This window comes from Mus caroli, chromosome 9 (assembly GCF_900094665.2).
Source record: "Mus caroli chromosome 9, CAROLI_EIJ_v1.1, whole genome shotgun sequence".
Lineage (NCBI taxonomy): Eukaryota > Metazoa > Chordata > Mammalia > Rodentia > Muridae > Mus > Mus caroli.
In genome coordinates, this window is record NC_034578.1 from 65157865 (window position 1) to 65180288 (window position 22424).

General features: G+C 41.8%; 1 protein-coding gene across 3 annotated transcripts in view; it reads left to right on the forward strand.

Annotated features, from left to right (window-relative positions):
• Positions 1-22424, forward strand: part of Vps13c (vacuolar protein sorting 13 homolog C) — a 158024-nt gene that overhangs the window by 100763 nt on the left and 34837 nt on the right. For all 3 annotated transcript variants that reach the window (XM_029482031.1, XM_021171411.2, XM_029482032.1), the window contains 16 exons: positions 345-574; positions 1909-2001; positions 4573-4938; positions 5270-5356; positions 6714-6863; positions 7049-7313; positions 9336-9496; positions 10535-10656; positions 11485-11779; positions 12651-13040; positions 14277-14381; positions 15079-15243; positions 15888-16016; positions 16284-16417; positions 17009-17135; positions 18991-19226. In XM_029482031.1, the coding sequence (XP_029337891.1) occupies positions 345-574; positions 1909-2001; positions 4573-4938; positions 5270-5356; positions 6714-6863; positions 7049-7313; positions 9336-9496; positions 10535-10656; positions 11485-11779; positions 12651-13040; positions 14277-14381; positions 15079-15243; positions 15888-16016; positions 16284-16417; positions 17009-17135; positions 18991-19226 (3055 nt within the window). The remainder of the gene's footprint in view (positions 1-344; positions 575-1908; positions 2002-4572; positions 4939-5269; positions 5357-6713; positions 6864-7048; positions 7314-9335; positions 9497-10534; positions 10657-11484; positions 11780-12650; positions 13041-14276; positions 14382-15078; positions 15244-15887; positions 16017-16283; positions 16418-17008; positions 17136-18990; positions 19227-22424) is intronic.

Below are 22424 nucleotides of genomic sequence, written 5' to 3' on the forward strand. Positions count from 1 at the left end.
TACTGTGGATCGCATGGCACAGAGAGTGCTCTGTTGGGTAAAATGCAGTAAACTAGTGACAGATTACTTTCCTTCATCAGAGGCTCTTCTGGCAACTCTTTCTTGTATTCTGCAACTTGCCCCATAGCATTACTTAACACCGTGCGTTTCTTTATATGTGCACACACCTGAATTGCATCCCAAGAAACTTCCCAGACCATGTCATTTCTAAAAGGTCCAAGTAGGAGTGGTCGATTTTGGCTTGGTGTCTAATTGTATTTTTTTTTATAGACTCAGCAGTGGGTACATGACCCACGGTGAAAATTTACATTAATTAAATGTTCTCTGCCCCGCTGTTCCTCCAGATGACTCTGTGAGGCCAAATATGACTCTGAAGGCCATGATCACAGACCCAGAGGTGGTGTTTGTTGCCAGCCTGACGAAGGCCGATGCTCCTGCTCTCACGGCCTCGTTCCAGTGCAACCTTTCCCTCTCAACGTCCAAACTGGAGCAGATGATGGAAGCTTCTGTGAGAGACCTGAAAGTGCTGGCCTGCCCTTTCCTCAGAGAAAGGAGAGGAAAGAGCATCACCACGGTGAGAAAGACTGTGGATGCTGGCTGACTGTGGATGTTGGCGGGCAGCTAGTGTGAGGGTGGGATCATGGCAGGCTCTGCTAGGGGGGAGAGTGCCTGCTGGAAGCCACAGACAGGCTTTGAGGACCCTGCCTTGAGGTTCCATGATGTTAGGAGGTTCAGTCATGGCCTCTAGTGACAGAAGTAGGGCTTCTCCAGATGAACTTTTCCAGATTTTTATTTGTTCTTTGAAGTAAAACCAGTAAGCGAATGAAAAAGTAAACTTGCTATGAAAAAAAAATCTAATTGGAGTCATGTGACCAAAAGAGATGGTTATGTTTGTTGTTAAAAGTTAATTTAAATAATTAAGCGTTGCATTATTATTGAAATTTGTGATTTTAGTTAATTACCTCAGTTATACCAGTTATTTCTTGTACCATATCTGTGAGTTTACGATAAGAGACCCTTAATACTGGCTCACTTGCAGCATTGTTTTGAGTTTGGAGAATTTTCAAGCTATGTTCTATGCAAAAAGAACTGGGGCCTAGGCTCCTGTACTTGATAGTGAGTTTTTCTTTTACATGTCACAGAAAGCTGATAGCAACCACTTCATTGAATCAGGTTCTAATTAAAATCCCATGCCATTGTCGCAGCCTCTGTATTAAGGCTCAGTCACTTTATATCTTCAGTGATATACGTGAGATTCCAGGTTTCATAGTTCACTGCTCATCAAGACTGAAGATGAGATTTGTTCTCAGAAGGACCATCTGTGTGTGTGTGGTATTCACAGCCCTGTTTGTCTTCACCAAATGTCATATGCTAGGTGTACCCTAGGTGCTAGCTCTTGTTTATAGTTATCCCAAAGGGACATTTGATGCAGGGCATCATTTCAAACAATGGTTCTTGTGGGTTATCCCTAGAGGTCAGATATCAGATATCTCGATATCAGATACTTACATTATGATTCATAATAGTAGCAAAATTACAGCCATAAAGTAGCAATGAGAATAATTTTATGGTTTGGGATCATCACAACATGAACTGCCTTAAAGGGTCAAGGCATTGGAGAGGTTGAGATAGAAGATGTTCTAGCAAGAAGGAAAGGCTTTGGGATAGTAAGCCTGCATCCCCATTCCTTCTTTTGGATTTGGAGTGAAGACTTTTTCCAGGTCTACTGAAAGTCCTTACTACTGTAAGTCCTACTTAAAGTGGTGTGGGCTTGTGTAGAGAAGAGCTTCACTAAGAGCCTCAGTGCTGTGCCTTTGCTTGTGCTGTAGCTAGGCTAGTTCTTAGAAGTGTGCAATGCATAAAGGATCGCTTACTGGGGAAACCTGACTTTCATTTTTCTCTTTCTAGGTGTTGCAACCTTGCTCCTTATTTATGGAAAAGTGCACATGGGCTTCAGGGAAACAGAACATAAATATTGTGGTTAAAGAATTTGTAGTTAAGGTAGGTGCTGCTCCTGCTCATTCTCTGGCTGGAGGTTCATTTTTACTTTTATGCAATATTGTATATTTTCAGTGCTGCAGTATCTTTTGGTGTCTTTCTCATACCCTTTGAAATATTGCTGGGCACAATTTTGAAAATCAGGATAGCTCTACCACTTAAACACCTTTTCTTTAGTAGACATGATTATTTGTGTTGTTTTATAAAGAACACTTTTTGAAATATCTTTATAAATCTATTTATTACTGTGTGTGTATGCATGTGCTTGTGGATACGTGTGTGTGTGTGTTTGTGGTGTGTGTGTGTATGTGTGTGTGTGTGAATATGTATACCATGGCACTATGTAGAGTTCATAGAACAACTTTCTGGAGTCAGTTCTTTCTTCTACCGTGTCTCCCAGGGCTTGAACTCAGGTTGACAGGCTTGCATGGCAAGATTTTATCCACTGAGCTGTTCTACCTGCCTATAATAATACCTCTTACTGGAACAAATTACGAGAGTTTCTAGTATCTTTTGTATTGCATATGTGTGTTGGGGTTGTATAGGAGGGGAGAACAGAGATGGATAGGAAAGAAAGGGCAGTGAGATGAAGATGAGGTTCCTTTATTTGTAGCTACTTGTTTGGCTTTTATTTGCGATTTAATTTGATTCAGTTCAATAACTTTGGTCAAATAGTCTCTTTGGCTTTCAGATATGCAAACGGCAGGTATATCTGTGAGATGAATGATGAGGATCTGTTGTGTTTTAAACCCTTATGTAAAGCATTGAAAGACAAAAGCCTCTGGCTTTTCAAACAGCATTCAGATTCTGCGTGTCTGTTTTCTTCTGTTTCACTCTGCGTGGTGTGTGCATGGCAAGGCAGAACTTGGCCTTTGGTTTCTTTCTCTCCTCCTTATTTCTTTGAGATGGTGTCTCTTGTTGATCCTGTAGCTCATTGGTAGGCTGCCTTGGCTGTTCAGCAAGCTCACAGATCCTGCCATACCTGGCCTTTTACATGGCTGCTTGAGATCTGGGCTCAGGTCCTCATGGCTTTTCCAGAGAGCACTTCACGCATCGAGCATCTCCCAGTCTGGCCTTTACATTCCTTAAGCTTGACTTTGTGCCCATTCATGAGTGGAAAATACAGAATATGAAAAACATGAAGGGGTTTGTGCCAGTAATGGTATGTATGTATTAAAGAACTATTTTATCTTCTTATTTTGTAGGCAGGGTCTTATTTTGTAGCCCCAGCTGGGCTTTAACTCACAGAGATCCCTCTGCCTCTGTCTCTCTAGTACTGGAATTAGAGTTCTGTACTACTACACTCTACCAAACACTTTCGCCTTTACTGTGTGTAAATCCTATGTAGGGCGTTGATATTCACAGTTCCAGCACAGGAGAGAGTTAATGACACACACAGAGAGGAGGAGGAAGGAGAACAATGATCATAGCTCTAGTGTAGGCAGCACTCACAGGGGCTGTTGGGAGAAAAGCATGCATACAAGGGAGTGCATAGGAAAAGCTATCTGTAAGCAGGGCTTCCTGAATTAAGTTTCCAGACTTGATAGAAGTTGAATGATTGGTGAAGCGAAGGAAAAGTCTATCCATACAGAACTGGAGGGACGTGTGCACAAAGGCAAAGTCTGAAGAAGAAGAACTCAAGAAGAACTTTGAGGGTGGGCCTCTATAGCCAGACACATGGTGTGTAGAGTGTAAGACTGAGTGAGCCTTTGTTAACTAACAGTGGGTGATAGTCATAAGGCAAGGGAAAATAAAGGCCTTGGATGCTGACAGGTTAGCAAGCAGTGTGTGCTGGAGTCTCGGTTTGGTAATGGCCTAATTCCGAATGAAGAGTAAAGGAATCTTTTTACTTACCCTGCTGTGTCTCAGATTCTGGCTAGCCAGTTGAACAGGCACCGCCTCACAAGCAGCTTTCTAAATTTGAATTTATATGGAGAATGCTGGAAAGTTACCAGGGATTTTAACCCAGCAGTGACTTGCCGGGGTTTGGCTTTAAAATAGTTGTGCTGGTGATATTTTGTAGGGCAGGCTGAGGGTATCAGGTGGATTAAAGGTCATTATTTGTATAGTGCTGTGGCAGAGATAGGAGTGAGAGTGAGCCAGGGCATTCTCCAGAGATGAGCAGGTGTTATTTCCTAGGACTTGGAGTGTAAGAACATGCTCTTCCATCTCAGCCTCCTGCTTCTGACCTTGATTAGCAAAGTTAACTAGTAATATAGGGAAGAGTTCACTCTGTGTGTGTGTGTGTGTGTGTGTGTGTGTGTGTGTGTGTGTGTGTGTGTGAGAGAGAGAGAGAGAGAGAGAGAGAGAGAGATATGACATTATCTGATTCTGAATTATCAGTTTCTCCATTGGGTTTTGACTGTTGATACAGCATGAACTACTTAATTCCAGACAATCTGAGCAGAAATCCTTATGTAGTTAGTTGATTCCTGTTTTCTTGTTTTCTTTTGTTCAGGAATATTTAGTATATTTAAATTTAAGTTACGTAATTGTTAACTTTTAAATCATATATTTTAACTCTCATTTGGGAAATAATCTATTCTCAATATTTTTCTGCTTTTATTTTTAAAGATCTCACCTATAATCCTTAATACTGTAATGACCATCATGGCTGCTATGTCTCCAAAGACCAAAGAAGATGAATGGAAAGACACTCCTAAGGAGACAGACAATCTCTGGGCTGTCAAATCTATTACTGATTATAACTCTTGGTTTCTTGGGGTTGACATGGCAACAGAAGTAACAGAAAATTTTAGAGACTTTGAACATCCATCGATAGAGGAAAATTGTGTGGTTGCTGTGGAGTCAGTTCAAGTCACCTTAGAGTGTGGCCTAGGGCATCGCACTGTGCCCCTGTTATTGGCAGAGTCCAAGTTCTCTGGAAATATTAAAAACTGGACTTCTCTAATGGCCGCTGCTGCTGACATGACACTAGAGGTATGGTCACATTGGCACCTTCAGAGCACAGCTGGAAAGTACCATTGCAGAAGTAAGATGCAGTGTTGTAGCCAGTGAATAATCTAATGTTTAATGTAATGGTGTGACCTGTGATTGTTATCCTTAAATGTAATAATAATTACAAGTAATACCTGACAGTAGAGCAATGGGAAGGGGGAACTACATCGTGTTTTGTGTGTATTTCTTTAGGTGGGGTTTTCAAGTGTCTTTTGCTATAAAACCATAGCTTAATATACCTTTTCTCACTGATTGTATAATTATATGATTAATGTTGAACAACCAAGTAATTGAAGTTCTTCACCCTTTTTAGGTTCACTATTACAATGAAACTCATGCTGTCTGGGAGCCACTGATTGAAAGAGTGGAGGGGAACAAGCCGTGGAGCTTAAAGCTTAATGTAAGGAAGCCAGCGCTCATGCATAGCATGATGCCATCATCCTACTACAGTAGTTTTTAAGCTCAGTGACTTTCAAAATTTGGTCTAGGGTCTAGGAAACTCCTTAAAGTTCTTGAGGCCATAGCTCCTTTCATAGTAATGGGGAAGCATCACACATAGCTCTTTATTTCTATTTTCTCATGAATGTACAATTGACTTTTTGAGAGACTGGATAAAAAAGTTCACTGGCTGAATGTGTAGCAGGAGTGAGAATTCATCTGCTTACTACAAGCCTTCAGGATACTTGTCCAAACCTATATTCATATTTATATTTTCAAGATAGTTCCCCACTAAAATGTTAACACATAATTTAAAATTTTTAAATATTAATTTTTTTCTCAGTTTTTATTTCTCATGTATTATATATTGGTAGGTAAATCTCATGATGGTAACTTTTGAACTATTCAGTAATTTTTTTTAGGTGTGACCACCCAAAAATTGAGAATTAATATGATGAACCCTCTGACTGACATTTCTCAAAACCCTTGCTGTGGAAGTATGGTTTTTGCCCCTGAGAACACGGGACTGTGAGCTATGCTGTTACTGCTCACTGCTCTGTGGTCACAGATGGAGGGGTCACACACAGAAACTGCTGCAGCAAATTCTTCTTTTAAAGATGATAACTCTTTTTTTTTTTTTTTTTTTGAGACAGGGTTTCTCTGTAGCCCTGGCTGTCCTGGAACTCACTCTCTAGACCAGGCTGGCCTCGAACTCAGAAATCCACCTGCCTCTGCCTCCCAAGCGCTGGGATTAAAGCTGTGCGCCATCACTAACCTTGTATCCCAATTCCTTCTGACTAAAGTAGAGATGATATCTGCTCTACCTCTCTCTGGACTAATGAGACTGAAAAAGACTATTTAGCAAAGGTTTCGAAATGCTATTGGAATGAAAATGTGAATGTTATTTGGAATAAGTTTGATCTGAAAGCTTACCATATTATTTACCAAGAAGTAGTAGAAAGAATCCTTTTATTTCCAGATGACTATAGCCGGGGTCAGTTGAGAGTTGGAGTCATCTTCATTGCTAATTAACACAGAAATGTTGTAGGAGCTAGCTTGCTCTGGCAAGGAGTCAAATGGAGGGGCTGACTCGTCAGGCTTCCTCGGCAGTGTACTGAGCATTTCCCATTCATGGCCTATGTGCAGAGAGAAGGCTACCTTCTTTGCTGAGTCAGAGAGATGTGCATGTGGTTGAAAATGAAACCCCGAGGATCTGTATTCTAAGATATCCAGTTCAGCTGGATCCCTCCATGTAGAGCTTTTAATAGCTGCCATTGATTCATTGGCTGATCAATTCTGTATGCTGTTTGTCTTCCTAGGTAAAGAAAAATCCGATCCAGGATAAAAGTTTGATGCCAGGAGATGACTTTATTCCAGAGCCACAAACAGCAGTTCATATTTCTTCAGGAGCTACGATGAATATCACAATATCCAAAAGCTGTCTTAATGTTTTCAATAATTTAGCAAAAGTATGTGGGATTCTAGTGTGGAACATTTCTTGTTGTGTTTAGGAAAAAAACATGTATAGATAGTTTTTTTGTTTTTTTTGTTTTTTGTTTTTGTCATCAAAATAAATTTCAGAAACCATGTAGCCATGGAAAAATGCTCATAGAGGTGCATTGCCGAGGTCTTACTGGGCTGTGTTCCTTTGCAGGGTTTCTCTGAGGGAGCGGCTTCTACGTTTGACTACTCTCTGAAAGACAGGGCTCCTTTTACAGTCAAAAATGCGCTGGGTGTCCCCATGAAGGTGCAGCCCAATCGTAACCTCAAGGTCATGGGTTCCCCTGAGAAGAGTGACATTTATGACGTGGGCGCTGGTCAGCATTTGGAGCTGGACTACGCCAGCCTGGAACCTTCGCGCCAAGGGAAGCTGTCCATCCTGAGCCGGCAGGAGAGCTCGCTCTTCACACTGACCTTTGGTATGGTTGCTGCGCTTGCTGTGTTTTCAGAGCTTCGCAGGGACGGCGCAGCGCATTTTTGATAAGTCATCCAATACTATTTTGCCAAAGATATCCTTGGAGACATTTGTCCAGGTTTCCAATAAATAGTTGATAATTCTCCTCTGGGTTTCTTCTAAACACAAGATAGATTCTAATTAATAAGCACCTTATAAAACTTGATTATTAATTTCTATGCCCTAAGAAATAAGTATTATGTTTCAAAAAGGATGAACATTCAGTTAAGGGAGAAAAGTGGCCATACTCAGAAGTCTAAGATATTCATGGTAATGATACCATTACAAAGACAAGGAAGTTATTATCTAGTTGAAAGAATAATTTAAAAAGTTGAATTTTATTCTACTTTGTTTTAATTTGTATGCTCAATATTTTAATTCATTATTTATTTACTTTACATCTTGGTTGCAGCTTCCCCTCCTTCCTTTGCTCCTAGTCCCTCCCTTTCACCTCAGCTCCCCGGCCATCTGCCCTTCCCCTCTCCTCCTCAGAAAAGGGAGGCCTCCCATGGATAGCAACCAACTTTGGCATATCAGCTTGCAGTGAGACTATACACATCTTGTACTGAGCTAGGTCAGCCATGCTAGGGACAAGGGATTACCTAACATGTTGTCAGATGCAGCCCCTGCTCCCGCTTTAGGAATCCCATATGAAGACCAGGCTGCACAACTACTGTTGCGTATCTGCAGAGGGCATAGGTCCATCCTAGGCATGCTCTCTGGTTGGCATTGCAGTCCCTGTGAGCCCCTATTTTGTAGATGTTAGCTGATTCTGTAGTTTTTTTTTCTGGTGTCCTTAACCCCTCTAGTTCCACAATCCTTCCTTGCCCTCTTCCTTAGGGATCCCCAAGCTCTGCCTAATGTTTGGCTGTGGGTCTGTGCATCAGTTCCCATCAGTTGCTAGGCTCCTGTCTGCAAGTGTAGCAGACTGTTGTTAATATTGTCAGGGCTTGGCTCTCTCCCATGGTATGGGTCTTAAGCTGGCCCAGTCATTGGTTTCCCCTCAAATTCTGCTCCATCTTTTACCCCTGCACATCTTGTAGTCAGGACAGATCGTGGGTCTAAGGTTTTGTGCCTGTGTTAGTGTCCTAATCTCTCCATTGGAAGTCTTGCCTGGTTACAGGAGATGGCTGGTTCAGGCTGCGCATCCCTCATTGCTTGCAGTCTTAGCTAGGGCTACTCTCAAAGATTTCTAGGAGTTTCCATTGTCCAAGTTTCTAGCTTGTTCCGAAGATGTGCCCCCTCCCTAGTCTAGAGGTCTCTCTCAGTACTCTCTCCCTTCCTTCTCCACCTACCTTATCCCTCCTGTTCCCATTCCTACCCCCTCCCCCAGCCAGTCCTCTCCCTTTATCCATATCCAGTGTCTTTTCTATTTTGCCTTCTCAGTGAGATTCAAGCATCTCCTCCCTAGGCCCTCCTTGTTACTGAGCTTCTTTGGGTCTGTGGTTTATAGCATAGATATCCATTGCTTTATGACTTATATCCACTTACACTTGAGTATACACCATTTTTGTCTTTCTGGGCCTGAGTTACCTCTCTCAGGATGATTTTTTTTCTATTTGTTTTAGCACACTTACCTTCTCATTGCTTGTAGCAAAAGTTTCATATTAGTTATTATTTTTCTTTTTTTTTAAATCTCAGAGTCTTAGAAAAACATTTATATTTCTAATGATGAGAAAACATATCCTTGCTATTAATTATGAGGTGTTACTATTTTATTTGTTATTTATTTTATGGTATTTTGTATACATGTATGTCTGTGTACCATATGCATGCCTAGGGCCCTTGGAGGCCAAAAGAGGACCTCGGATCACTGTATTAACCCTATCACTGGTATTACAGACAGTTGTGAGGGCCGTGTGGGTGCTGGGAATCAACCCCAGGTCCTCAGCAAGAGCAACATGTGCCCGTAACTGTTGAGCCATCTCTTCAGGTCCAGTGTCGGTTATTATTGAAAGGTAAATATTTTTACTTCTCTTCTCTTCAGTACCATATGGTTATACAGAAGTGGCTAGCGTTCCCGTCGCCAGGCCTGGCCGACGATTGTATAATGTGCGGAACCCCAGTGCCAGCCGTTCGGATTCCGTGTTGGTGCAGATTGACGCAACAGAAGGCAATAAGGTGGTGACTCTTCGCTCACCTCTGCAGGTAATGCTGTCAGGGAATGTGTCCCCTTGTGGGTGCTAGGCAGAGGTCAGTCATTTCGCTGAGATTGGGAGGTGTAGGACAGCTTGCTCAAGCACCTCTGATTATTCAGAAATAAGTGGCAAAGTGAAGCAGCTTCTGCTTCCACCGCACTTGTTAGTTAGTGTGGTTTAACTTAAATGACTTGAAAAGCAGTACTTATTTATTTATTTATATTTATTTATTTAAGTCAGTCCAGTTTTACTGGCCCCAAACCCATAAGCACTTAGTATTTTTCTTTAGAGATTTGAAACCCTTAAATATCTGAACATTACTATGTTTCTCTAGGCATTTCAAACGGAGACTCTATAATTACGGTTGATTGTCAAGCAGGATAACGTCCCAATCTCTTACTATGCCACCATCACTTGAGGCTGTATTTTTCCAGTGAGTGTGAGGTGTTTGGAATGACCTACTTTCATGCACAAAAAGAAAAAGCAAGGCAGTTTAATCTATATAAACATTTTTCTTTCTGCTCTTCTGGTTATACTACACCTTTTAGTCTTTCTAGCGTTAACTCCAGGCTTCAGTGTGTATCGGTGTAAAGAACACTCATCCAACTCATGCATTGGATGGGAACGCATCTACACTTTGGACCCTGTTACTTTTTAAGTTGTTCTTAGCTCCAGTGTAGACCCCAGTGCAGTCAGGAAAAGATTTCCATGGCTCTCCTCATTTCTTTGTCACATGGTATGTTGGTGTGAGGTTGTAATGGAGAAAACATGGCTGAAATCTTCACGAGTGGTACATCTTTAGTGGTGGCATAGACTAACTACATACACATATGATGCATAGATGATGTGGCAATGCTGATTTGGAACTGTCACTTAAACATTAAGTTTAGTGTTTGTATATAATACTTAGATACCTAAATATTGTTGTTAGCTAACGGGAATACCTTCCAACATTAAGTGGAAGCTTTTTAGATCTTAAATGTTATGCTGCTAATGCTTTCCATTTAACTAATATGTAATTTAACAAGTTATATGTCCATTCCAACAGATTAAAAACCACTTCTCAATAGCATTTATCATCTACAAATTTGTCAAGAATGTTAAGTTGTTGGAGCGCGTTGGAATAGCCAGACCCGAGGAAGAGTTCCATGTCCCTTTGGATTCCTATAGGTGCGCACGTCTGCATGCACTTAGCTTTCAAGTGGGGTGGCAGTCAGCAGAGCTGGTGCTGATGTCAGCGCTGCCGACGAAGTTAAGGACTTTTAGGGTCTTGAGGGGTGGTGGGTCCAAAAGGGTGAGTGTGCATGATAGCATAGGGTGTGTGGAAATATACCATAGTGAAGCCTGTTAACTTGTACAATTAATGTGGGTTGTTAATTACATAAATAAACAAATTTTAGGAAAAAAAACCCTATGTATTCCTAGTTTTATGAATTATATCTCTAGAGAGGGTAGCCTTGCATATTTATTGACCTAGCCATACAACAGTCATTTTTAGAACACATAAAAGTTTATTCTTTTGATTAGAAATGCATGTTATCAGCTGGGCGGTGGTGGTGCACACCTTTAACCCCAGCACTTGGGAGGCAGAGGCAGGCAGATTTCTGAGTTCAAGGCCAGCCTGGTCTTCTAAGTGAGTTCCAGGACAGCCAGAGCTATATAGAGAAACCCTGTCTCGAAAAAACCAAAAAAAACCCAAACAAACAAAAAAAGAAATTCATATTATCATTGAATTTACAATATAAACTCTTCATCTGATATTTGATACTTCACAGTTTTCTAAAGTTATATATTTTATTAGTTTTAGTTATTATTTTATTGCCTTTATAGTCAAAATAAAAATATTTCAAGTTGTTCTTCCTCTGTTGGCAGCTTTGTCACTTTGGGCGCATCCTAAACTTTCTTAGCAGTGGTTTTGACGTTTATAAGAATATTGTTCCCCACCTTATAGAGTCCTGGCGAAGAGTCTGAGGCTCGTTTCCTCACCTTCCATTGCAGGTGCCAGTTGTATGTTCAGCCGGCTGGCGGCTTGGAGCAGCAGTACACACAGTCCTCCACCTACATTTCCTGGAAGGAAGAGCTTCACCGCAGCAGGGAGGTCAGATGCATGCTGCAGTGTCCTGCAGTGGAAGTCAGCTTCCTACCCCTCATTGTGAACACGGTCGCTCTGCCCGATGAGCTGAGCTACATCGGCGCCCACGGGGAAGACTGGGATCCAGCCTACATCATTCATCTTTACCCTCCTCTCACCTTGCGGAACCTTCTCCCGTATTCGCTAAGATACTTACTTGAGGTACGTGCCTTTTATTTATTATTATTATTATTATTATTATCATTATCTCCCGTATTCGCTAAGATACTTACTTGAGGTACGTGCCTTTTATTTATTATTATTATTATTATTATTATTATTATTATTGTTGTTGTTGTTGTTGTTACTATACAGAGTAAATGCTTGTTCTGTTTTGTGCCATTAGCTCTAATTGGTGTTTCACGTTTTTAAGATGTGTTTATTATAGCTAACCTGGCATTTTTGTTTTTAAGTGTGTGTGTGTCCATGACTGAGGGCAGTGTCCAGGCAGTCTGGAGGAAGGTCTGTTTCCTGGAGCTGGGAGTTGCCAGTGGTTGTAAGCCACTGTGTGGGTGCTGGGAGCTGAAGCAGCAGGGGTTGCTCCTGTCAAGTTCCTCTGCAAGGCCAGTAATGCTGAGCCATCTCTCCAGCCCTAGCATCCATTTTTAGAGCAGATCCACCCTGCCGAGCCTGATGTTCCTGGTTTCTGTAATTATAGTAGCTGGGATGGAATCCCCATGGTAGAGGAATAAAAAGGATGAAACTGACACCCAGTAGTTCAGGTGGCTCATTTGATAATCCAGCTCTACTGGGAATAGCTGGGGTCTAAGATCCAGTCTTTGACATAGACACAGATTTTTCCCAAAATTAAGGATGGTTTGCCTATGCGATAGCAAGAAGACACTCTCACTGTGGCTGTGATAGACGGTTTCCTTTGGAGTCCCTAGTAATTGCTGAGAATTTCTAACATTGTAAGCATGGCTAGACTTGGTGGCCAGCCTTCCTTGGGAGGATATTTAGCACTGTGTAAAATACAGATTTTGTTAGTAAAGAAGTATGCTCAGTAAACTTGGTTTTGTGTGGTTGTTTTTAGGGAACCGCAGAAGCCCACGAGCTGGCAGAAGGCAGTTCTGCTGACGTCCTGCACTCTCGGATCAGCGGCGAGATCATAGAGCTCGTCCTGGTGAAATACCTGGGCAAGAACTGGAACGGACACTTCCGCATCTTCGACACACTTCCCGAGTTCTTCCTCGTGTGCTTTTCCTCAGACACCACAGAAGTGATGACAGTTGACCTGTCAGTTCATGTCAGGCGGATTGGCTGCCGAATGGAGCTGTCTGTCTTTAGTCCCTATTGGCTAATCAACAAAACTTCTCGGGTTCTCCAGTATCACTCTGAGGAGATACATGTTAAACACCCAGCCGATTTCAGGGATATCATTTTATTCTCTTTCAAGAAGAAGAACATTTTTAGTAAAAACAAGGTATGCTCTACCAAGTTAAAATAGGAAAGCTACTAAATCTAGAGACATGGGAATCTAAAAGCATGCTCAGCTGTGTATGCATCGCTCTTGGTATAAATTAAATCCAAGGAGACTCTAAAGACTGCAGAGTCTAGCTGGACAATAGGAATTCACAGCAGCAATCAGCTGAAGCAGGGCTCCCCGTTCTTCAGGGCTATAAGATAACTGCTGCCATTGAAGTCCTGCTGCATGCAACAGCTTTATTTTATCCCCGGCTTCTGCACTGGTGTGGCATGTGAAAACACTCAGCAGTTGAGTTGGCCCTCCTGTGTTTCCTAAGCCAGTCTTTAAAGAAGAAGTCCTGTGTCCAAGCATGGTCAGTGGTCACACTTTGACTTTATGTATGCTGTGGCCTCTACCCCGATTGCTAGTCCCCCAACTCTACCTATTTTCTCTGTCCTGTTGTATCTGTTGTTCATTCTTAGATACTGCTCATCACTAATGCATTTTCTGTTTACAGTGACTTTACCTATCCCAGTCCTGTTGCTTAGAGCCATGGGCATCAAATCATCTCAGTGTCCATTATTGACACTTAGATGGCTTTGCAATTGTTTGCTGAATCCTGCCCTTAGATTCACTTTAGTGATTCTGGACAGAGCCTGAGAATGTGTCTGTAAACAGTCTCAGATGCAGCTACTGTGTGGGAGCAACTCTTTAGAGTTCAGGTCAATATATGGCATTTGAGTTGCCTCTGTGTGTCATCTTGGGCTGTCCTTATGCTTGTTAGATCTTGGTGGATGGGTAGAGGTAAACTGACTGCAGGGCACAGGCCAGTCTCTTCTGCAAGACTTCACCTAAATCCCAGAGGAACGCCACCATCCTCTCCCCAGCTGCGTTTTACACCTCTTGTGTGGTGTCATAATTCTTAGAACATGCTTCCTTTTATCTCTGTTGAGTTCCGTGCTCACTGAAGACGGCAGCTGGGTCCCTTTAAAACTAACATGAGCGACGTGTCTAACTCCAGTAATTGTAATTAAATAATTAAAGACAAATTTCCATTCATTGCTAAGGTGAATGGGATGGTTAGGATTATATTTCTCTTCCTTGGTTCCCTACACCCATTCAGTATGGTTGTGACTATTTTTCTGTGTTTCAAGATACTGGGGAAATTTCCATAAGTCTAGCAATTTTTCTATGAAGTAAAATTAGTTTCATCTTTTAGGTTTCTTACATGATATCATATATTCTCTTGTGTAGGTACAGCTAAAAATTTCAACCAGTGCCTGGTCCAATGGTTTCTCACTGGACACTGTGGGCAGTTATGGGTGTGTGAAGTGCCCGGCCACCAATATGGAATACCTGGTAAGAGGGGCTGCTTCATGGCCTTTGACCTTATTTGCTTTCCCACACTTCAATAAACAAGCCGGCTCCTAAAGAGCACAGAAGTCTGAAATCAAAAATTCTTTGGAAGATGGTCTGCAGATTTCTATTATTTTATCAAAGCAGAACTTGAATTTGTCAAAATTCAAATGGGTTGACTTCATTGGATTGGGCAACTTTAGTAATATTCAAGATATACTAAAATCTTCATTTCATATACCCTTTCAGTTATATCTTAAATCTTAAGCTTGACTACTTTGAAAATTTGAATAATCGGATGCCACATGACCCATTTTCTACTGCTTCAGAATTCTGATTTTATTGGTAATAGACAAAGCAATTAAATTTGAGCCTACTAACTATAAAGCACTTAACATTTAGATTATTAATAAGTAAAAAACAAAACAAAACAACAAAAAACCAACAAACCAGACAGTAAATCCATCATTGCGAGATGTCATTGAGAGTGTGATCTGTGTTTTGTAGTTGATTTCTGATAAAGCTGATGTGAGAAGCCAGCCCTTTCTATGAGAGACAATAGTAGAATACAGCTTTTACCAGTTACTTTATCTAAGATTCCTAGTTTATATATTTTCAGTTACATGTGTGTGACCTATGTCTTTATTTTTGACACTGAATAAAGAGCAGGAGAATGATCGTGTTTGTTTCCTCCCCTCAGGTCGGGGTTAGCATCAAAATGAGCAGTTTTAATCTCTCACGGGTAGTCACTCTGACTCCCTTCTGTACTGTTGCGAATAAGTCCTCGTTAGACCTAGAAGTTGGAGAGATTGCTTCAGATGGTTCCATACCAACCAACAAATGGCACTATGTTGCTTCTTCAGAGGTAAATTTCCCTAAGATATGGCTGATTCCCAAAATGTACAGATAAACATGGACATGCATATGTGTTAACTGTGACAGCAACTACAAAAGATCTTTATTTCACCCTATTAGAAAATAATTGGTAATATTTTCTATTAGCTCAGTCTAGATGGCTAGCAGTCATTTTCTAGTTATCCCCATATGACTAAAATGGATACATGAACTTGGTAAGGCAAATGCAGTGAAGAATGACATTTTTAAGTACACAGGATATGGAGGCATTCTTAATCAGTAAGCTCTTGAGTTTCTTATAATGTAATTGCTACAAGTACATATAGATTAATAGATTTTTATTCTGATGAATGCACTATGGTCTCATGATTATATCAGTAGGGTTTTTTTTTTGTTTGTTTGTTTTTGTTTTTTAAAATGGGTTCTTGCTGTGTAACCTGGGCTGGCCTTGAACTTAGGAAGCTCCCGCTTCAGCTTCTGCGTGTGCCACCACACCCAGCTTGTCAGTGTTGTCAATGTTTTTACTATGAAGTATAGAGGACATTTAAACAACTTTACTGATATTTTATTAAATAAGATCTAGACCTGAAAGTTTAATTACCCAATGTGTTTAATGAACTGCTGTCTTATGTCCTGGTATTATACTTTTTTCAGTGCATTCCATTTTGGCCTGAAAATTTGTCTGGCAAACTTTGTGTGAGAGTGGTGGGCTACGAAGGCTCTTCCAAGCCATTCTTTTATAACCGACAAGACAATGGCACTTTATTGAGCTTAGAAGATCTGGTAAGTCTTCATATTACAAAATATCATGTCTTTGACTTTTAAAAGTTGACTGAACTTATTCCTGTAAGCCATGCTATAGAGATCTGGAAATTCCTTGTAAGGCTTCTGTGGGCATTTTAATGATAACACATGTTTGTGAGAGCCAGAGCCAGTGAGAACTTTTGAGAGTAAGGGACGTGTTTGTAAAGCTGATTGAATGTGGAATGGTTCCATGTAATTGAGATACTTAGCCAGTAAGCTGAGCACAGTTCTTCTTCTCTGAAATAGAATGGAGGCATCTTGGTGGACGTAAACACTGCTGAGCACTCAACTGTCATAACCTTCTCTGACTATCATGAGGGATCCGCGCCTGCCCTGATGATGAACCACACACAGTGGGATGTCCTCACATACAAACAGAGGTATGGGACAAGGCAGGGTTAGATCGCCATTTTGCTCTCAATAATCCATGCTCCTTCCTGGGAAATGTTACAGTGTCACACCCCAGATGGCTTCAGACTTTACAACGGTGGTAAGAGGCATGTGGTGTTTATTCCTAATACGCTGGCAAGTTTTGACATAGTATTCACCAAACACATTTATATTTCTACAGCATAACTTACATGTCTGATATGAACTGGGACAAATAGATGCTTTTAAAGATCCCAATCAAGTCAAATGGGTCTTTTTGTCAAATGGCTTGACAGCAAACCTGAGAAAAATCTTTGGGCTTTGGGTCTTTATAAATTTCAGAATGCAGACAAAGGTCTGTGAAATTATGCATTAAACATTATCTTTCTCTTAGTAACTTGGGAATGGCAGTGACCCCGTTCCTGTAAATGTGTGTCTGGAACTGTACTGCACTGACATAGTCTGTCTGTCCAGGCATCAGAACTGCTAGTTACAGGACGTATTGCTAGTTACAGGACGTATTAGTGTACTTGTTTTGGGGCTGAGTTGTATGTTATTAACTAAGCAACTTTATAATGCTGATCTTCTGTCAACTGTTTCAGTGGGTCACAGGAGGAACTAGTATTGCTGCCAGGAGAAACTCGACTCTTTGCCTGGGCAGATCCCACTGGCACCAGGAAACTCACTTGGAACTATGCAGCTAACTTTGGGGAGCATGATCTCTTAAAGGTACCCTTTGATATGGAAGTGCTGTTTTCATGGAAACAAAGTGAATTGAAATGTTCTAAGAATGTTACTTTTGTGTTTTATACTGCAAACAATTTGTATGAGTCGTTTCTCTGGTTGCTAAGATAAAGTGCAATGCAAGGCATCTTTAAAGAGGAAAGTGTTTGGGCCTCTGATGTTCATGGAGCTACAGTTTGTCAAGGCAGGGAAGGCTACGCAGCTGGCCACATTGTGTCTGGAGTGATGGAGCAGAGGTGAAAGCCGGTGCTCAGCTTGCTTTTTCCTTTTGATTCAGGCTAGGACTCCAGCTCCTGCAAGCGTGCTGTCCACATTTAAGCTTATCTCTCTATTTCTCTTCATTTATTTAGAGAATCCCTCATAAGCATGTCCAGAGATTTGTCTCCAAGGTGATTCTAGATCCTATCAAATTGGCAATCAGTATAAACTATTACAGGCGAATCCCTGGTCAACCACACAGCCAGCCATTTACTTTTATACTAGCCTTCTATCTCTTGGCCCTGTGTTGTGACCATTTAATAAGGCAAAATGCATTCAGTCAACCTTCATAAGACCCTCTAGTTGTTAAGAGTCCCAACACTGTTTAGAACTGTGAGCTTTGGACAATCATGAAAAAGTTACATATTTCCAACATACTGTGGCATAGAGTAAACATTTCTAGTCCAAAAAAAGGGGGATGGGGGCAAAGCATGGAATGATCATATGCAAACGAGAGAATCCAGCAGGGAGAACATGAAATCCTGCAGCTCCATGCCCAGCATCTAGGGCTTGTGGAGGAATCACCTGAGGTGCAGAGGGCTGAGTCACCCTGCTCTGCTAGCTCTGCTGCCTGCAGCAGACACAGCCCCTCTCTCTGAAGCACCCTCACCTCCATACCTGAAGCTTTTCTCACAGATGTCCCCTGGGTCCAGCATCTCAAAAATCCTGGGATTTCCACTGCCACTTATTTACCCCTGTCACACACATAGGCGCGCGAGCACGCACACACACGCGCACACACACACACACACCTCTTCTTCTGCTGACTTCTTTTCTCAGCAGGAACTGTTCTCCAGTTGGAGAGACAGGCAATCATCTTACCACACTGGTGCTAGTAAAGCATGCTGGAGATCCTGCTCAGAGCCCCGCCACACTAGCCAGGGACACAAGCTAAGGCACTACTCTGTCTATGATAGGGAAAGCAATGATGTGTGTGTGTGTGTGTACACACACATGTGTTGGCACATATAAGAGTCTGTGAGTGGATGTAGCACTCCCAAATTGATTTCTGGTGTCTTTCTCAGTCATTTCCTACTTTATCAAGACAGGGTCTCTAGCCGGGCGTGGTGGTGCACACCTTTAATCCCAGCACTTGGGAGGCAGAGGCAGACGGATTTCTGAGTTCGAGGCCAGCCTGGTCTACAAAGTGAGCTCCAGGACAACCAGGGCTATACAGAGAAACCCTGTCTCGAAAAACAAAAACAAACAAACAAACAAACAAACAAACAAACAAGACAGGGGCTAGTCTAAGGAGCCAGTTTGCCCCCAAATCCTCTGCCTCAGCCTCCAAAGTGCTGGGATTGCAGGCAGCCACTCCCCTTCCTAGCTTCTAAATGGGTGCTAGAGCTCTAAAATGTAGGTCCTGCTTACAGACCTGCTTTATCCATGGAGCCATATTCCTAGACCTGGTGAGCGTTCTTGTTATTTTTATGTGAGTGCTGGCTTTATGTCAGTTTGATGACTGGAGTTCTCTGTCTTACAGTCAATCTTTGGAAGCTTTTCTGATCTTCCCCAGTTATTATATCCAGCTTTAAGTATGAAAATTCCGTCCATGTTTAACTCAGTGTCTTTCTTTCCTCAGGATGAGTGTGGTCAGTTTCCGTACGATGCGAACATCCAGATACACTGGGTGTCCTTCCTTGATGGGCGCCAGAGGGTTCTGCTTTTCACAGATGATGTTGCCTTGGTTTCCAAAGCACTCCAAGCTGAAGAAATGGAGCAGGCCGATCACGAAGTAGCCTTGTCGCTCCACAGCCTCGGGCTCTCTCTGGTTAACAATGAAAACAAGCAGGAAGTCTCATATGTTGGAATCACCAGGTATATACAAAGAGAGATAAGATGCAGAAGTCTTTAAAAAGCCCCAAGTTCACAATACCCATTTAGTGAGACTATATACAGATAGAATCATGTTCTCAATTTGACATATTTACTGAGTAACTGTTTGGACTGCCAGGTGATAGGTCCAGAGTCTCAGAGGACTCAGGGGCCTTCTGTGCCTTCACAGTATTCATGTCAGTTGGCAGGGAAGACAGTCCATCCGTCAGCCCTTCCCTCCCTTCCTCCCTCCCTCCTTCCCTCCCTCTTTTCTTTCTGTCCTCCTTCCCTCCCTCCTTTCTTTCTGTCCTTCTTCCTTTCCTCCTCTTTCCTTTTTTGTTTTAGAAAATGAGTTATAAAAACATTGAGAAAAACTGAAAATAGTATCTGCATCTGCAGTAGAAATAATTCATTTACGCAGTGGAATTTGGGGAAACTAGTATGCCTTGGGAGAAGCCACTAGAAATAAATTAGAAAAAAATGTTCATAAGGGAAGCAACACACACACACACACACACTGTAATGTGTATTTGTGGGTTCAGGAACACTGAGATGGGTCATTGAGGTTGATGTTTACAGACAATAGCATACTGCAAAGCACACTTCTAGGAGAGTTCATATTCCAATATCACACACAACATTGCAGGAACAGCATTTAGTGGAGTCAGGCCCTGGCAGCATCTGGGTTCCTTGTTACAGATCTCTGAGGGAAGGGGCAGGTTTCCCAAGTGAACAGCAGCTAAGTTCTCTGATACCCCAGCAGGCAGCCCGGAGAGTGTGGGAAAGGAAAGGTGTGGGCACTGGTAACTACAGGTACTGTGAAATGTCAGAGCCCTGTAAACTCACTCCCTAAGTGAGATATCTAACTGAGAGTTTGTAAGCTAGAAATTCGCTGTGCCTGCCAGCATGTGAGAAGGGAGAGTCCAGCCAATCCCTCCATACTTGAGCATCAGTTTCCTCTGGATTCTAAGTTTCGTGGTTAGTTATTATGTTATTTATTATTAGTTAGTTATTATGTCATTTATTATTAGCCATTATGGCTATTTAGAACTTTTGCAGCCAGTTAATTCCTCTGGTTCAGTTTCTACTGAGAAAACACTTGTATGGTTCTCTTGTCTGCTAATCACAGTGAGTTTGGTAAAAACTTATTTAGAGGACAGTTTTCCCACAACAGAACAATCTGTTTAGATGCCCTAAACATGAGGATGCTTTCCCAGGTTTCTTGGTTTTTATCAGGAAGAGCTGCTGGATTTATGCAACACATAGGAAACATCATTAGCTAAGTAAATTAAAATATTATAGATTCATATTTATTTTACAAACGGTTTTCTTTAATACACCTCAGTAAAGTATGAATGATAAGTCACAGTGAAACCACTGCCTGTTTATGTATAGCTTTTTTTATTTTTTTCCATAGTCTGACATTGAAGTGGGCCAGGACAGGAACTCACACAGGGCCAGACCCTGAAGGCAGGGGCTAATGCAGAGGCAGTGGAGGGGTGCTGCTTACTGGCTTGCTCAGCCTGCTTTTTTTTTTTTTTTTTTTTTTTTTTTAAGATTTATTTATTTATATGTAAGTACACTGTAGCTGTCTTCAGACACTCCAGAAGAGGGAGTCAGATCTCGTTAAGGATGGTTGGGAGCCACCATGTGGTTGCTGGGATTTGAACTCCAGACCTTTGGAAGAGCAGTTGGGTGCTCTTACTCACTGAGCCATCTCCCCAGCCCCCAGCTTTTGATTTCAAACCAAAGTGTTTAATATTGAAAAGATGGGGAACACCCAAATAACATTTTATGAGAAGTGAAGTTATATGAGGTTCACAGTGCATAGTCCAGGAGTGGTTGGGGCCACTATTTATTCTTGCACATGTATGAGGTTCACAGTGCGCAGCCCAGGAGTGGTTTATTTATTGTCACGCATGTGTAGCTGCTTTCTCGCTGCTGCTCTGTGCACTCAAATCACAATGAATATTGTCTTGCTATATTGCTTATTTATTTATTCTTACTCTGGATACCCATCATGTGAAAACAGGAAGAATGGGCTTTGAATGTCTCTCTTTGAGGGCATAGTAGAAACACATTATTTTTGATAAAGCATTAACTTATTGCATCGTGCAATTGTCGCTGTGCCAGAAGAATATGGAAGACACTGCCACTTCCAAACTAAGCGTGCATGCAGGTGAGCAGGGGCTGGAAAAGTTAGAAAGCTGTAAGACAGAATGTCTCACCACAACCCAAGTTTTCACAAAGATCACCATGAATGAGGCTATAGCCAAAGTCAGCTTCTGAGGGACTCCTTTGCTAAGTGTAGCAAGGAAAGCCTTTCGTAGATGATCCTGTCTGATTGCGGCAGCTAAAGAAATGTGTGCAGAGATGATAAATTACTTAAGCCCACTAGCGTTTCTGTGAGGACAGCTGTACATGGAGTTGAGGACATTCAGAACAACATCAGTCAGCTACAAAAGGCTGGCGACACAGATGGCTCTCCAGTCAGCTAGTGCTCCCTTGCACTCAATCATTGTGCATCTGAGAAGTCAGGGCAGAGCTTAAAATGAATGGTGAGAATATTTTCAAATGGGGAAGATAAATTCTCCATGGCTGAGCTGAAGTCTAAGATGCATTATGGCTGCGAGCACAATCTTAGTTGGTCAAGTTCATAGAATCTTGAAAGTATGAAGCACTTTACACCTTCTGTTCTTTGTATTATGTGTCGGCAGATGCTTGGTGGGAGATACTTGAATCTGTTGGGTGTTGTCGAACTCAGTCTATGCTTTAACCACCATCATTTCTGTGACTTGATGGCAGTAGAAGTTCATTGTCCTGTGTCTTACCACAGAGCAATTGAATGACGTAGCAATAGAAGCCTCTCACTGAACTCTTTAAATTCAGAGCCCTGAGTAAAATCTTTCTGAAGAAAATAGTCACCCCATGCACTGCTCTCGCACTCTTAACTAGAACTGGAATCCATTCTTGCTCAAGGAATTGGCCGTGTTTCTGTATGAACTTTAATTGAGAATTAGAAAGCCAGATGACAGTGCTTATATGCAAAATTTATGTTGCCACAAACTCAGTTTTAAGATAGGTAATGCTGAAATCATAAGCCATGTCAGACTCCGCCGAACTTAGTCTGTACAGGTCTGCTGACAGAGGATACTCAGAATCCCCAGAAGAACAACCTCTGAACAGAGACAACTATAACAA